This window comes from Mustelus asterias, chromosome 1 (assembly GCF_964213995.1).
Source record: "Mustelus asterias chromosome 1, sMusAst1.hap1.1, whole genome shotgun sequence".
Lineage (NCBI taxonomy): Eukaryota > Metazoa > Chordata > Chondrichthyes > Carcharhiniformes > Triakidae > Mustelus > Mustelus asterias.
In genome coordinates, this window is record NC_135801.1 from 96,729,002 (window position 1) to 96,747,098 (window position 18,097).

General features: G+C 40.7%; 1 protein-coding gene across 1 annotated transcript in view; it reads left to right on the forward strand.

Annotated features, from left to right (window-relative positions):
* The window catches only part of tbc1d19 (TBC1 domain family, member 19), a 70,837-nt gene extending 53,207 nt beyond the window's left edge, over window positions 1-17,630 (forward strand). Inside the window, exons 14-21 of the mRNA XM_078218400.1 lie at window positions 2,335-2,419; window positions 2,697-2,741; window positions 3,124-3,156; window positions 5,083-5,192; window positions 6,544-6,635; window positions 8,641-8,756; window positions 12,842-12,912; window positions 16,913-17,630. Of these exons, the coding sequence (XP_078074526.1) occupies window positions 2,335-2,419; window positions 2,697-2,741; window positions 3,124-3,156; window positions 5,083-5,192; window positions 6,544-6,635; window positions 8,641-8,756; window positions 12,842-12,912; window positions 16,913-16,987 (627 nt within the window). The 3' untranslated portion in view covers window positions 16,988-17,630. The remainder of the gene's footprint in view (window positions 1-2,334; window positions 2,420-2,696; window positions 2,742-3,123; window positions 3,157-5,082; window positions 5,193-6,543; window positions 6,636-8,640; window positions 8,757-12,841; window positions 12,913-16,912) is intronic.
* Window positions 17,631-18,097: the final 467 nt, after the last annotated feature.

Genomic DNA, 18,097 nt, shown 5'->3' on the forward strand with positions numbered 1-18,097 from the left:
GTCAGGGGGATTAGCAGGATATATATGTGGGGTTCTGGGGATAGGAATTGGGTGGGCTTGTTGTCGGTGCAGGCTTGATGGGCCAAATGGCCTCTTCCTGCACTGTAGGGATTCTATTAATAAAGCTTAGGATAATGTGTGCTAGTGCTGGCCCCCCCCTTTTCTCCCCAAACACCAGACCCCTTCCCACATAGACAACACTGTTCCCTCCTTCCCCCACACACACAGCCATCACTGGCATTCCCATCTGTCATGTCCGCGCCTGCCCACCACTACATATAAATGAATCCCTCCCCCCTCCCCAAATGAGGCTGTCACTGGGGTTTGCCCTGGCACAGGTTGGCACTACCAGGTTGGCATGGGAATGGTGTCAACCTGTGGCAGGGAGCTATGCCAGGCCACTGCCTGGGCATATCCCTCTCCCCCAGGGACTATTTTCACCTTTACATCCTTTGGGGGGATCCCCACAATAGGTTCACGTCTGGGTGAACCTGTTGTAAACAGCGCCAATGTGACATCACGTTGAGCAAGGCTCAATATCTGGCAAGGGGGTGTATAATAATGTAGAAATGTATGTAAATTACGTTCACGCCCTTTGTGGTCGTGAACCTGATTACGTCGCCAGCAAGGGGTGGTGGGCGAAAACCAGAAGTCATCATTTCGCCAGCGAGATTTGTGATTTTCGGGTTTTGCCGGATATTGAGATGCCGTCGATCCCATGGACGGTGAATGCGAGCTCAAGATCCTGCCCATAATTTGTAACTTTTGTGATGCTTGATAATTGTACATTATAGCCCATGATTTATCTTTTTTGAATTTGTTGGAATTTATGCACCTAAATGTTTTGTTATGAATGGAAAATTGAACTGGGAATTCTCTGTATATCTGATCGACCCTCCCTCAAAACCGAGTGGTAAAATCGAGTAGATAGGAATTCGCTTTTGAGCTTGGATTAGGTTGGAAAGGAGGACCAAAAGCATGATGCATGTCATACAATTTTGGGTATTATAGTATGTAATTATGTCTGAAAAGGTAGATCTTTTCAGTGCACTAAAAATATTTTGGGTCAGCTCTTCATTAATTTTATGACTACCACAATCTGGGCAAGTTCAATGCAAGAATGGGTAGGCTTGGGTGGGGAACATGGAGAAATTGTATCATATTTTGCAAGGTTAATCCTTCCTACCAGCTTTTGCTCCTTGTGCTAATGCAAGAAGTATTGTAATGCGCATGATTGAACAGGAATTGGGAAAAATATCCTAATGGTAGTTTGTAAAAGTTTATTTATTAGTGTCACAAGTAGGCTTACATTAACATTGCAATGATGTTACTGTGAAAATCCCCTAGTTGCCACACTCCAGCACCTGTTCAGGTACACTGAGTGAGAATTTAGCATGGCCAATGCACCAAGCCAGCATGTCTTTTTGATGGTGGGAGGAAACTGGAGCAGCTGGAGGAAACTGATGCAGACACGGGGAAAAAGTGCAGACTCCGCACAGACAGTGACCCAAGCCGGGAATCAAACCTGGGTCCCTGGCGCTGTGAGGCAGCAGTGCTAGGCACTGTGCCACCCAGTAAAGAACTGCTGCTCGTAATTAGAAGGAAGGGGATTTATTTATGGTCAAATAACTAACTTTATCAAAGATATAAGATGAAATATTATCTAAAGCCAGAAATGTGGGAAAATTCCTTCACCTTTTGATAAAGGAAGAGCTGATGGGCCCTCCTATGAAAATAGAATGGTAAGCTTTTGAGGAAATGAAACGTACAAATGTACTACTGTTGTACAGCTTGGCACTGAATTTCTTTGGGGATGGTGTTTGTACCTGCAGGAAATTCCCAGGAGGTTGAGGTTAGATGTTTGGCTGAAGTGAGTAACATAAGGTCCTTGCTCTGAAGAACAGGGCTCAGGGATTTGTTTGCCTGAATCCAGCTCGACCTGAGCCATCGCTTGAACAAGTGATAATAGAACAAAACTGTTGAAGTGTCTCAATTTGTGACAGTAAATAAATTACACTAACAGCTTTTAATTTTGTAACAGCTGAGTTGTCGAACGATGTACAATTGATAGGTCAAATTGATCCTGCATAAGTAGAGGTGATATTCCTCCAATATGTGGAAGTTGCAGAGAGAGAAAAACACTGCCATTTATTTTGTCTCAGGTTGATGAAACTTTTGCAGGATGTAGCAAATAAATTACATTCAATTATGAGGAAAATTACATCGAAGATATGTGACTATTCTTTTCCTCTACACTAAGAAATCAATATTTCTATATCTATAGCTTATTGTTATCGCAATATTCTGTTGGCTTACATGCTTCTTTATTCTTAGGTGTTACTGTGCTTTTCTCGAGACACACTAGTGCTTGATCATTTCAGTTACAGCAGTGCTTCCCCCCCCAAGTCATACATCAGAGGTAAGAAATAGGTTACGAAAGGAAGTTTCTGACTATGCAGACTTTAGTTGTTATCTAAATATCAAAGCACCTCCAAACAATAAGTTACAATCATTTTAGTCTCAACCAGAATTTGTCACAAGCCTGTTTGTTTAGCTGTTTGTATCAGAAATTAGTTTAATTTTTGCATGATGAGAAAGATTGTTATTTATGATTGACTAAGGACTGTAACTTAAATACTATAACATATCATAGAAGCATATTTTCTATTCACATCCTTGCACTGTGTTTTTGATAGGGAAGCTAGCATTAGAAGATTATACTGTTGTGTACCCACCAAATGGTAAGTATGATGTAAGGCATCCCTCTAATTGCAGATGTGATATTTACTGATTACAATATATGGATTTTGTAGTCTCCCATTTTTTTCTTTTTGTTTCATTTGTATCTTTTTCTGTGGATATTGATGTTGTGGAGTTCAACTTTTAAATTGGTGACTACTAGTTACCAATTTTAATGGTTAGGGCATACCTAAGCAATCTTTAACATTGCTGAATAGATGTCAATTGTTTGTTAATTCTTTATTACAGATATGTCTAAGTTGAAAGTGACAGCTAATTCTAATATATATTCACTTGCTATGTTGAATAAATTGGACAAAGAGCAATTACTAAACAAAGATCCACTATTTGCCATATTCAACTGAATATCCTTGTTCCACACAGGGGTAATTCCATTTCATGGATTTGCAATGTACGGTAAGTTCTTTCTCCTCTATATGTAAAAAAAATTGATTGGAGGTTTAAATAGACCTGTTTGATTATTTGCAATTGACACTGTTTATGATTCGATCTTACTGCTTTCCTTAATATGCTTTAAGCTCAACTTCTGTGCTTTGTATGTTGTCTCAACTTTTCTACATATATGGTATTTTTGTTAATGGGCCATCTGTAACTGTTATTTTTGCCATCAGTGCGAATTGACTTAATGTTGCACGTTTATGTAGTTGTGAAAGTGGAAGGACATATCTATTTGGCTCCTTAAATTCATAACGCTTAAGGAGAGGAAATACGAACATGTTTAGCATCCCTGAAAATCGATAGACAATCAGACTTGGATGAAATGTATCTGAGGCATCTAAGCTAAGCTAGAGAAGAAATAACAGAAGCTTTGACCATCATTTTTCAAACCTCACTGTTCTACTGGCATGGTACTGGAGAACTGCTAAAGTTTTAAAAAGTGAGGAAGTGTTCTGTTGTGATATGATGTACATGTATCTTTAAGGATGTCAATCACCACCACCGAGACATGAGGTGATGTAGTAGTCCCATGACTTTAAATTCAGTCTACAGCAGCACTGATCAAAGTCAGATATATTCATATAGTCTCCCAGTTAACACTTGTATGTATAATCTTATCAAATAAAGAACTCACGTTATTGTTTCACCAATCCTTATCGGATGATTGGTATATATAGAAGAAAGTAACATGATGGCACAAATTAAGGGATGGATGGCTAATTTGATTGAACTTTTTTGAGGAGGTACAAGTAAGGTAGATGAGGTAGTGAGCTTGATATCATCTACATGAATTATAGCAATTTGACAAGTCCCACATGACATGCTGGTTAGAAAATGAAAATTTATGGGATCCAAGGAAATGTGGCAAGTTGAATCCAGAATTGGCTTACTGGCAGGCAGTAAAGTATTATGGTAAATGAAACAAAACCAGAAAATGCTGGAAAATCTCAGCAGATCTAACATCATCTGTGGAGAGAGAATAGAGCCAATGTTTTGAGTCAGGATGACCCTTTATCAGAACTCAAATTTCAGCATCCGCAGTATTTTGCCTTTATTGTTTTGGTAAATGGTTGTTTTTGCAATTTGTAGACGGTTTCCAGTGGGTTCTGAGGGCTCAGTACTATGTCCCTTGTTTGTCTGTGGGTACATATCAGTGATTTAATCTTAAATGTAGGGGGCTTGATTATGCAGTTTGCTGATGATATGAAAATTGGCTGTGAATGATAGAAAGAAAACTGCGGACTGCATGAGGATATCAATGGACTGGTCAGGTGAGCAGCAAAATAGCAAATGAAATTGAATTCATAGAAGTATGAGGTAATGCATTTGGAGAAAACAAACAAGACAAGGGAATACATAATACATGGTAGGTTTCTAGATAGTGTTGATGAACACTCACTGTCAAATCAGGGTGCCTTGCACAATGGTGCCCAAACGCCCTGCAGCCGGCTTCACTGGCGAACTTAGGCTTTGCTCCCACCCACTAGTGCAAAGCTCCTAGCTGTCAAAATAATTGACAGAATACTGGAAGATTGCAGTGCCGAGCTCACCCATAAGATTGGCGTGGAACACTCCCATTTTCCCGCTGTTATGACACTTGGAATGTTTTTGGGAAAATTCCACTTGATACCACATTTGTGATTATATAAATAAGAAACTTGAAGTATTACTTCATTTTGGAAAACTAATGAAATTTTGAGAGCAATTTGCACCTGGATTGCCGATTGCACTTCTTGTTTTACTTATCTATGTCTCCTATACTAGTTTGAGAATATAGTTAAAGATTTTTGTGAGAAAATTGGCTCTGGTCACTACAAGATCCAAGATACAATTTGTGTTGTGCAGTCTTGGATTTTACTTTGTATGTTTCCTCCTTGTTTTCAGTTGCTCCACTCTGTTTTCTCTACCACGAACCATCCAAACTATATCAAGTTTTCAGGGAGATGTATGTGCGATATTTCTTCAGGCTTCATTGCATCTCATCCCATTCCTCGGTAAGTTCTGTGAAGGCCTGAAAATGCAGCAAGAGATACTGCAAAGGATATACATTCTTTCTAGAAAACATGATTTGTACCAGTAAAGATAAATTGTCTTAAAATGTAACGGAAAGTAAACCCACTTAAGTAACGTATTCTTTCTTTGTTGCCTTGTGTTTTTTTTAATAGCAGTGCCCAGTGTTTTTATTCTTAGCCCATTATCTTCATCCAGGGATTAAATAAAGACAGAAATGAAAATATACGTGCTAAACCTGCAAGAGGGTTATCTGCAGCAGTGACTGATGACATCTGTCTAAGAAATTTTCATCTCAGTTGAAGATCAATGACACAATTAACCAGCACATTCATTTCTAGTCTGAATACTAGTCTATTAATCTGCACAATATTGAGATCATCAATACAAACAACATTACTAAATCCAAAACCCAAGGGGTTAAACAACCTGAAAAATGAACCCAGAAGGTCTCCTGATTACCACATTATTCCCTTGAGCTTCAACAATTAAATTTTTCAGCCTATGGCTCAGATTGAATGAGACTGCAAAACCTTAGGATGTACCTTCATTTCAAAAGTGATCTCTATTTAAAACAAGATTGCTCTTTATAGAAGGAAAATATGCAACTGTTGGAAATCTGTAACAAAACAATGCATCACTAATTTCCAACTCAGCAATATCATTCAACTCTGTTGTTTAATAAACCTTTATTTATGTATTTGTCATCTGTGGACTTAATTATTGCCTATTTTCTGTCCTGTCATCTTCCAACCTCCAAAACTCCATCTCATCAAACACGCAAATGCCAATATTCGGCACTCCTCTAGCCTTGCATTCCCCCATCCCTTCACTCCTCCAAGAGATGAGAAAGCCTTCAGCTTTCATCACCACATTTACTGGTACTCCATGCTTAAAGCCTTTTGCATCTCCTCCCATAGTCTGAAAGAAAGCTTTTAAACAACCTTGAACAAGCTTTTGGTCACTTCTCACTTATACATCTCTTCCTATCTATTTTAATTTTTGAATTTATCCTTTGGATGTTTTGTATGTTAAAGATGCTAGATAAATGCAAGTTGTTAATAAATATAAACAGAGTTGCACAAGTTCCCACAAATAAATAGTAAGTTAGTTGAATGAGCAGTTAATTTGACTTTAGTTATGTTGACTGATGGAAAAGTGTTGGTGAATAACTAGGGGAACTTCTTGCTTGTTTTTGAATTGTTCCACGGCATTAATGCTCTCCTTAATGGGCAGGTGGAGTTTAATAGTTTAATGCATTTTTTGATAGAGCAATCTGTTTTTATTGTGATCACTATGGATTTTATAAGAATGCTGTTAATTATCTATTCCTAGGGAATTGTGTCACTTTGTCTGGTGTTTGAGACACTTGTTCAGACCTACCTCCCTCAACTCTTTTACCATTTGCGTGAAATTGGAGCGCAGCCGTGAGTAAAGATTTTATTCATAGTGGTTAATTGTTTGCTGAATTCTTTTGAGAAAGATTTTGAAGAGTATTTCGAGCAATTAACCTCTTGCAAGGAAATGTTTGTAGGGCCCTTTTATGAGATGGAGATCACGATATTCAGTTCCCTGAATCTAGTCCAATTGAGATGAGCAGCATGCAAATTTCTAGCTGATTCTTCATCTAATTGATTGCAGTGTGCAACTCTAAGTGGAATTCTCTCAAGCCCCCACCAGTGGGTTCAATGGCAGGTTGAGGGGTTGCAGAATTCAGAGGAAGGCCCAAAATTCGGTTTTATGCTGGTGTGAATTTACAGTGGGATCTTCCTCTGACGCCTGCCATGGCAGATCGGAAAACCTGCTGAAGGCTGACCTGAAACTCATTTTCATCCCGCAATGCAGCTGAAGGTCTGACCACCTGATTCTACATAGCATCAATGGAATAATAATAATATGTCTGGAGCAACATGGCATGTGGATATTGGGACTCACTTGAACAATGCCTGGGGCTGCCACCCGAGTTCAGGATGGAGGCCGATGTCAATGCTAGACACCAGAACACCACAGCAGTGGGTGGGAGGAACATTAAAGATGGACCTTCCAGGTTCAGTGTCCTGGCAGCTGTCCATCTTCCAGCCTCAGAATGTTCCTGGAGATCCACCTTCATTTTCAGGAGGTTCACCTTCTTTCTTCAACAGTAGATCAGTGATGTTGGGCACCCTTTCAAATGGACTACATGTTATCATGCTTTATCCGCAACAGAATATGGTGCAAAACACCCAGTTGCATAATTAATGAGGTCAGGGCCAGAGGATTTGGCATGCTTTCCCTCCAATCTCCGCAGTGGGAAACACTCCACATTCCTGCACCCACCATAGGACTTGGTCCCCAGATGGGAGAATTCTACTCTCTGTGTGGAACTGCTGTCAATTGGCTGCATACTCAACAGGGCCGGGGGTTGGTGGGGGGGGGGGGGGGGGGGGGGGGGCTTGTCTCCATCAGTGGAGATGAGGAAACATGCCATCGATGAGCTGGAGTCCTGATATCCGTGTGGGAAGGGTGTCTGCCAGTGCTCTGAGAGATCAGGACATCCTTTCAAAATGGCACCTGATTGATCTGCAGCTGGGCTCACCGGTGTGCAACTCACTGCTGTCCAAAAAAGTGACTTGAGTGTTGAAGGATTGCGGTCTGGAGTGCACCTGACAGACTGACAGGAAGCACTCCGGTATTCTCACCGTTATGACATTTGGTTTTTTTTGTGTGAAAATTCCACCCGTTAACACTTTTTCTCACTCCACAGATGTAGCCAGACCTGCTGAATTTTTCTAGCATTTTCTATTTTTATTTCAGTGTAAAGGATTTTGGTTAGATGTATACATCCTCAGTACAGCTCATTCCCACTAGACTACATCTCCCTTGTGTGATTAAAAATGGACACTGTGGTATTGCAATACTTGGTAAACAACTTTTGTGAATTTGCCAATTAAATGTCAGTTTCAATTCAATCATAAGGTATTGCAGGTTGACCCCAACGTTGTCTTCACTTAATGATATACACACCAGGATAGTGATTAGAACAAGGAAACCCAGATGGTCCTTGCACTGCAACCTCGGAGCACTAAGGCCAATAGAAGTGCCCTGCAATTGTTTGACTGAGATTGGCAAATTCAGCGATACAGCAGGAAATAATCTGAACCTTAAATGTGGAACATTCTTGGTCTGCATGGATGACGGACAAAATTGCTGAGCCACCAGGCATCTTTGTTGTAATGCTCATCAAGTGCTGGATGAATATTCAGATACATTTTCTCTGTCCTACAATCATCAGGATAGAACTTGAGAATTTGGCCGGAACTCTTGCGATTTAAAAAAAAATTGACAAAATTAAAATTGTGCCTCCCTTCCCCACTCTGGTTTCTGTCTGAAGCTAGTACAGCTCCTCTTAAATTACCATCTGAATTCAATGTTTTTTCTATTTATTTTTTCCAGACTTCGAATATCGTTTAAATGGATGGTACGGGCATTTTCTGGGTACCTTGCAACCGATCAGCTCTTGTTTCTTTGGGATAGGATTCTGGGATACAACTCTCTAGAGATTCTTGCTGGTATGAGTACAAAGAAACTGGTATTCTTTTCATTACATTTGTAATTCTCGACCAGAGTTCCTGCAAGACATCTTCATTCAGTATATTGTAGTTCTGGCTGACTGCCACTAGAGGGAGTTACAGTCTTTACATGGCTCACTGAGTGTCTCTGCATGAAAGTTTGTCAACTGTTGAAAGGCCTGAATGTTTTGAAAAATGCACATAATTGGCCTACTTTTCCAGACCAGCACAGCACTGTTCCTTGGTTTGTTTTCCAAAAGTTGCTTTGACTTTGTCCTCCTCAAATTTGACGAGTTCACTTATTTGAGGCATGGTGACGTAAAAATTGGTTTTGGCCCATTTTTCAACGTAAAACCAGTGGCATGCTATCAGAATACACCTGAACCCTGTCTTGGAACTTGGTTGCATTATTAAGGTGAGCTGCTGATGCCTTCCATGCCTCCACAGCCAGCTCGACATTTTTGAATTGATGAATATGTGGACAGTAACTTCACGAGAAGCAGCCCATAAGGCAAGTCCTGGGAAGAGAGATACAGTCAAGTCAGGGTAGAACATAGAACATAGAACATTACAGCGCAGAACAGGCCCTTCGGCCCACGATGTTGCACCGACCAGTTAAAAAAAAAACTGTGACCCTCCAACCTAAACCAATTTCTTTTCGTCCATGAACCTATCTACGGATCTCTTAAACGCCCCCAAACTAGGCGCATTTACTACTGATGCTGGCAGGGCATTCCAATCCCTCACCACCCTCTGGGTAAAGAACCTACCCCTGACATCGGTTCTATAACTACCCCCCCTCAATTTAAAGCCATGCCCCCTCGTGCTGGTTTTCTCCATCAGAGGAAAAAGGCTATCACTATCCACCCTATCTAAACCTCTAATCATCTTATATGTTTCAATAAGATCCCCTCTTAGCCGCCGCCTTTCCAGCGAAAACAATCCCAAATCCCTCAGCCTCTCCTCATAGGATCTCCCCTCCATACCAGGCAACATCCTGGTAAACCTCCTCTGCACCCTCTCCAAAGCCTCCACATCCTTCCTGTAATGTGGGGACCAGAACTGCACACAGTACTCCAAGTGCGGCCGCACCAGAGTTGTGTACAGTTGCAACATAACGCTACGACTCCTAAATTCAATCCCCCTACCAATAAACGCCAAGACACCATATGCCTTCTTAACAACCTTATCTACTTGATTCCCAACTTTCAGGGATCTATGCACACATACACCTAGATCCCTCTGCTCCTCCACACTATTCAAAGTCCTCCCGTTAGCCCTATACTCAACACATCTGTTATTCCTACCAAAGTGAATTACCTCACACTTCTCCGCATTAAACTCCATCCGCCACCTCTCGGCCCAACTTTGCAACCTGTCTAAGTCTTCCTGCAAACTACGACACCCTTCCTCACTGTCTACCACACCACCGACTTTGGTGTCATCAGCAAATTTGCTAATCCACCCAACTATACCCTCATCCAGATCATTAATAAATATTACAAACAGCAGTGGCCCCAAAACAGATCCCTGAGGTACACCACTTGTAACCGCACTCCATGATGAATATTTACTATCCACCACCACCCTCTGTTTCCTATCCGCTAGCCAATTCCTGATCCAATTTCCTAGATCACCCCCAATCCCATACATCTGCATTTTCTGCAGAAGCCTACCATGGTGAACCTTATCAAACGCCTTACTAAAATCCATATATACCACGTCCACTGCCTTGCCCCCATCCACCTCCTTGGTCACTTTCTCAAAAAACTCAATAAGGTTAGTAAGGCACGACCTACCTGCCACAAAACCATGCTGACTATCACCTATCAATTCATTACTCTCCAAATAACTATAAATCCTATCCCTTATAATTTTTTCCAACATCTTGCCGACAACAGAAGTGAGACTCACCGGTCTATAATTCCCGGGGAAGTCTCTGTTCCCCTTCTTAAACAATGGGACAACATTCGCTAACCTCCAATCTTCTGGTACTATACCAGAGGCCAACGACGACCTGAAGATCAGAGCCAGAGGCTCTGCAATCACTTCTCTTGCCTCCCAGAGAATCCTTGGATAAATCCCATCCGGACCAGGGGATTTATCTATTTTCAGACCCTCCAGAATATCCTGCACATCCTCCTTATCAACTGTAATACTGTCTATTCTACTCCCTTGCAACCCAGTGTCCTCCTCAGCTATATTCATGTCCCCTTGCGTGAACACCGAAGAGAAATATTGGTTCAATGCTTCACCAATCTCCTCCGGTTCCACACATAACTTCCCTCTGCCATCTATAACTGGCCCTAAACTTGCCCTAACCAACCTTCTGTTCTTGACATACCTATAGAACGCCTTAGGATTCTCTTTAACCCTATCCGCCAAAGTCTTCTCATGTCCCCTTTTAGCCCTTCTAAGCTCGCTCTTCAACTCCCTCTTAGCCAATCTAAAGCTTTCTAGTGCACTACCCGAGTGCTCACGTCTCATCCGAACATAAGCCTCCTTTTTCTTTTTAACCAACAAAGAAACTTTTTTGGTGCACCACGGTTCCCTAGCCCTACCAATTCCTCCTTGCCTGACAGGGACATACCTATCACAGACTCGCAGTAGCTGCTCCTTGAAAAAACTCCACATGTCGGACGTTCCCAGTCCCTGTAATCTCCTAGTCCAACCTATGTTTCCTAATTCTCTCCTAATAGCCTCATAATTACCCTTCCCCCAGCTAAAACCACTGGCCCGAGGTTCATGCCTATCCCTTTCCATCACTAAGGTGAACGTAACCGAATTGTGGTCACTATCACCAAAATGCACACCAACTTCCAAGTCTAGCACCTGGTCTGGCTCATTTCCCAGCACCAGATCCAATATAGCCTCACCTCTAGTTGGCCTGTCTACATACTGAGTCAAAAAACCTTCCTGCACGCTTTGAACAAAAACTGACCCCTCTAACGAGCTAGAGCTATAACAATTCCAGTCAATATTAGTCAAGTTAAAATCCCCCATAACAATTGCCCTATTACTTTCACTCCTAAGCAGGATTGACTCCGCAATCCTTTCCTCAACCTCTCTAGAACTTTTAGGAGGTCTATAAAAGACTCCCAACAGGGTGACCTCTCCTCTCCTATTTCTAATCTCCGCCCATACTACCTCAACAGATAAGTCCTCATCAAACCTCCTCTCTGACACTGTGATACAATCTCTGACCAATAATGCTACCCCTCCCCCTCTTCTACCTCCTTCCCTACTTCGACTAAAACATTTGAACCCCGGGACCTGCAGCATCCATTCCTGCCCCTGCTCTATCCATGTCTCTGAAATAGCCACAACATCGAAGTCCCAGGTACTGATCCACGCTGCAAGTTCACCCACTTTATTGCGAATACTCCTGGCATTGAAGTATACACATTTCAAACCCTGCTCCACCCCACCTCTGCAATGCCGTGCATTGCAGTCCCCATCCATGCATCCCTCACTTTCAGCCCCACTACTCAGGATCCCTCCCCCCCCCCGAATCAGTTTAAACCTCCCTGCATGGCCTTAGCAAATTTACCCCCCAGGATATTGGTCCCCTTCTGATTAAGGTGTAGACCATCCTTCTCATAGAGGTCACACCTTCCCCAGTACGAGCCCCAATTGCACTGGGTAGCACTCCTGCTCTGCTAATTGCTTTCCAGTTTCTCCTTGAGGACAGTTTTGACATTTTACTAAATCAACTGCTTTACTGATATGACAATGACCAAAGCAGTGTAACTTTTCATGTTGATCATTTCGATTTAAAAAAAATCAGTGAGTGTGAAATGTGAAATCCTGTTTAGTACTTTTGCCATTTTACTCCCGAGAGATGCAAACCGACATCAGAAATTAGCTGAGCAGCTTTGAACCATTGCTACTCTGCTGATTCAATTTCTTTTTGATTGACGTGCATATATGAAAATAGCTTTGATATTTATGGTTGTGCTATTGGTTACATTCAGGGACAACAAAATACACCACTCAGTAACTACCCAGGTACTTGGTTTGCTTAGACATTTTTAACTGCCTTGGAGAAATGTTAACTCTGTTGAATATAGTTTGTTTTATTTCAGTGTTGGCAGCTGCTGTATTTGCTTTCAGAGCAGAAAACTTAATGGAGGCAACATCACTTGCTACAGCTGAAGTAAGGAATTCTAACTTCATTTTGGAATGGTGGGGGGCACTATAATTTCTTGTGGTGGGTGGATGGAATCGTTGAGGGGAACAGCTGTTGCCTTCCCAGCACTGATTGCCAATCTTAGTCATGTAGTTGTGGACATGTGCTAATTGGTGGCTAGGGCTGCAAACCTCTTGGTCTCATTTTGGACAATCTCTTCTTTGAGTTGTCCACTTGCTCTTTATGATTTTTGAAGCTATCTTTTGGGATTTCCTTGATTTTATTTGATACTTTTTTCATGTCCTAGCTTGGTTTTCCTAATCACCTTTTTAATTCCACCCCTGTGCCTTCTATATCCCCCAAGGCTTTTTGCAGTTTTGTCCTCCAGATATCTGACATAGATCTTTTTTGCCTTAACTATATGCCCATAGACATCTGGGGCTTGGGATTCTAGTCCCACCCTTTTCTCTTTATTTTGAACCTTCACTATCTCTTGAATACCTCCCGTTGCTCCTGCACTGATTTACCTTCAGGTAGCCAATCCCTGTCCATTTTTTCCAAATCAAATTGTAGCTTAGTAAAATAAGGCTTGTTGGGTTTGCCACATATTGGCTAAAAAAAATCTTCTGAATGCATTTTAAGAATTCTATTTCTTCTAAACTATTCATACTCATTTTATACCGGTTAGCATTAGGAGAGTTGAAATCCCCAAGTATTTCTGCCCTATATTTTCTGTACTTCTCAGCAGTTTGCCTACATGTTTGCTCTTCTGTCTCCTTCTGATTGTTTGGGGATCTGAAGTATACACCCAGAAGTAAATTTGCCCATTTTTTTTGTTCCTCTGTTCAGCCCATATGATCTCATTTGATTATTTTTCTAGCGCATCATCTCTCCTCCTTTATTATCCCTATCTCATCTGAAAGTTTTATAACCAGGAGTGTTAAACTGCCATTCTTTTCCTCCTTTGTTATGTTTCAGTAATAGCAATGAAAACATACTTCCAAATATGCTCATCTATCTTATTCAAGAGACCCCTTTCATTGATATAATAACTGCACAACTCTTTTGTATATTTTCTTAACTTTGTTTTCTCTGCTTTCCATTCTAACCTACTAATTTTCTACTTTTTCTCCCTTCAAAATCTAGCTCAAATTCCCATCCCTAAAAAGTTAGTTTAAACACTCTCTAAAAGAACTAGCAAATCTCCCTGCAAGATATGGTCACAGAACAGTGAGCTGGATCTTGTCTGACTTTATGGCTCCATCTTCCCCAGAACCAGCTCCCAATGCTTCAGGAATCTAAAGCCCTCCTTCCAACAACATCTGCCCAGCCAGATGTTTACCTTCACTGTACTCCTGTTTCTGTACTCACTAGCCATGGTACCAGGGGTAACCCAGAGATTATTGGACATTACTGCAAAATTGACAGAACAATTTGAAATTAGTGATTTAAGTCGTTTTGTCAGATGATTCCCAGCATAGCACAATTGTCCAGTGGAAGTTAGCCCTTCTGGACAGTTGCCAGGAAAACCCTTACCTGGGAGCATCCAAGAGGGATTCCCCCAAATCTGACGCTGCGGAGCCAGCAAGTTACGGGCCATTAATTCTGCAAGCTATCCTAGATCTGGTCCTGTGTAATGATGATGTGGAGATGCTGGCATTGGACTGGGGTAAATAAACACAGTAAGAGTTTTAACAACACCAGGTTAAAGTTCAACAGGTTTATTTGGTAGCAAATGCCATTAGCTTTCGGAGCGCTGCTCCTTCGTCAGATGGAGTGGAAATCTGCTCTCAAACAGGGCACAGAGACACAAAATCAAGTTACAGATTGGAATAATTAATGATCTCACAGTTAGCGATCCTCTCGGAAGGAGCAATCACAGTATGGTCGAATTTAAAATACAGATGGAGTGTGAGAAGGTAAAATCCAGTATCAGTATTTTGTGCTTAAACAAAAGAGACTACAATGGGATGAGGGAGGAGTTGGCTAATGTAGACTGGGAGCAAAAATTTTATGGTTGGACAATTGAGGAACAGTGGAGGACTTTCAAAGTGATTTTTCACAGTGCTCAGCAAAAGTATATACCAGTGATAAGGAAGGACTGTAGGAAAAGGGGATAATCAGCCATGGATATCTAAGGAAATAAAGGAGGATATCAAATTGAAAGAAAATGCATACAAAGTGGCAAAGATTAATGGGAAACTAGAGGACTGGCAAATCTTTAAAGGTCAACAGAAAACCACGAAAAAAAGCTATAAAGAAAAGTAAGATGGATTATGAGAGTAAACTAGCTCAGAATATAAAAACAGATAGCAAAAGTTTCTACAAATATATAAAAAGGTATACATTGGTCCTTTAGAGGATGAGAAGGGGGGTGTAATAACAGGAAATGAGGAAATGGCCGAGGCATTGAACAGCTATTTTGTGTCAGTCTTCACAGTGGAAGACACAAATAACATACCAAAAATTGATGACAAGAAGGCCATGGCAGGTGAGGACCTAGAAATGATCATTATCACTGAAGAAGCAGTGTTGGATAAGCTAATGGGGCTAAAGGTAGACAAGTCTCCTGGCCCTGATGGAATGCATCCCAGGGTTCTAAAAGAGATGGCGGGGGAAATAGCAAATGCACTTGTAATTTACCAAAATTCACTGGACTCTGGGGCGGTTCCAGCAGATTGGAAAACAGCAAATGTGACACCACTGTTTAAAAAGAGGTAGACAAAAGGTGGGTCACTGTAGGCCGGTTAGCTTAACTTCTGTAATGGGGAAAATGCTTGAATTCATCATCAAGGAAGAAATAGCGAGACATCTGGATAGAAATTGTCCCACTTGGGAAGACACACCATGGGTCCATGAAAGGCTGGTCATGTTTAATTTAGTGGAATTCTTTGAGGACATTACTAGCGAGGTGGACAATGGGGAACCAGTGGATGTGGTGTACCTGGATTTCCATCGTTGAATGTTTTTAAGGCAAAGGTTGATAGATTTTTGAACAATAAAGGAATTGAGGGTTATGGTGTGTGGGCGGGTAAGTGGAGCTGAGTCCATGAAAAGATCAGCCATTATCTTATTAAATGGCAGAGTATGCTCGAGGGGCCAAATGGCCTACTACTGGTTCTTATGTTCTTATGTTTTCCTTTCTACAGATGCTGCCAGACTTGCTGAGTATTGCCAATATTATCTGTTTTTAGTTAAGGTTTTAATTTTGTACAAGAATCTTAATGAAAATTTTAGCATGTGCAGCAAGCCATGAAACCCAGGTGAATGAGCATCAATTTGTTTCTTATCTGATTTCTAAGGATACTGTTTGCAGCAGAGTTTGTAATAGTAGTAGACATCCATCTGTCTCAGGAGATGATGGACTGTGCCTTGGTGTTATGTCATTTCTAAATTGAACATTGTCTGTTCTGGCTCTGGGGGCTGATTTGAGAGTGGCGGTCCCTTCCGCATGTGGCATCGATGAAAGTGTTGGCCCAGGGTCATCATTTCACTGGGCTCTCTTTTATCTCTCGTTTGCTGCACCCCTCTTGATTGTTTGTCTCCAGGCAGTTCGATTAGCAGCAAGGACTTCCCGCATATTGACTCCTATCCCAGTCAACTTGAAATCTCACTTTCAGACATCCTTGTATCACAGGCATGAACGACCTGTTGGTCTTGTGCTGATACCAAAGCTGCCGTTGAGCATGTGCCCATCATTCATTTGACATACATAATCCAGCATATGGGAGTTACCGCCAACTCAAGAGGACGAACATGTTTGAATCCCTACATATTAATGTACTTTTATATTCGCCCATCTGTCCTGGCAGGAGATGCCCAATATTTGTCTGAGGCAGAGGAGGTGGAAGTTGTTCAGCTGCTTTATTTGGTTTGTTTAAATTGTCAGTGCTTCACTACTGTATAAGAATGTGCTGAGAACACAAGCTGAGTACATAAGGAGCTTTGTATTTTTGATTCTAAGAATATTATTTGCAGCAGGGAGTTTCTGTATATTTAATCAGCACTTTTGTTCTTTTTTTTACAGGCTGTACTGGCTGATCTTTCTACACTGAAGGTCATGCCTCTTCTACAGCTTTTCCTGTTTGCAACTTCTAGTTGAACTATACATTGCCTGCAAAGATCAAAAGTTAATATATAATCACCTTGCCAATTCTTTACTTTAACATAACAGTATGATGATGAGCCATTTAGTGCCTACATGAGAAAGTGAAAGAAAATGTATGCATGTGGATCATGGACAGTCTTCTATTTATATTGAAAAGTCAAAATTAATGATGATGATAAATCAAATATAATGACCCTTGTATAGCTTGACACAGCAACAGACATACCTGGTATATAATTGAGAATAACATAATTGCTTGTATAAAAAAAATTAATTCAATTAAAAACTAATTTTCCAGTTTATTTTAAATATATAGATCAAAAGATAACTTAGAATGGAGAGCATTTTACATCAGTTGGCCAGTGTTTATATTGGTAGAGTCCTGAATATTTGCTATGCTGTTACATATATTCTTGTTATTTCATAATGGGTTAACTCCTTCTGTAATTGATCATTCTATGTTGCTAAACAAATAATGTCTTAAAATGTAATTTATATTTATTCTTTTGTGTGAGTAAAATCCAACATGGGAATAATTTAGTGTTTTGAAAGAGTTGGCATGTACTAAAAATCTGACTTGACTAAAACAGTAGCTGCAATACTCTTGGATTCTATTATTAAAATATTGTTAGGTTATAAATCATTTTTATATTAATTTAGGGAAAAATATTTTCATAAGAAAAGCAAAACATGAGTACACTGTTAAATACCAAATTCAAACATTTTTCATTGTGTTTATATACTACTGAATTAATATCTTTTGTTTCCTGAAAGGACTATACTTGGGGCCATTGTGATATTTGGAGAATGTTGTTATGTATGGCTTTTCAGGTGGGCAGAAGCACTTGCATAAACAGGTGTCTTGTGGTGCATTGTTTCCTATGGTGGATAGTTGTGCCAAGAATATCTCTAGAGAGCGATTGCAGATTATTGGTGTGTAGGTGTCACTTGGTGGCACTACTAAAGTGGTCTTCAATGACTTTAGAATAGATAGGCTGGCACGGACATGATGGCCTAAAGGGCCATCTTTTTGTGCTGTAAAACTTTATGGCTGGAATGCTCCCAAAAATTCTAAGTGTCGAATTTGCATCAAAACTGGAGTAA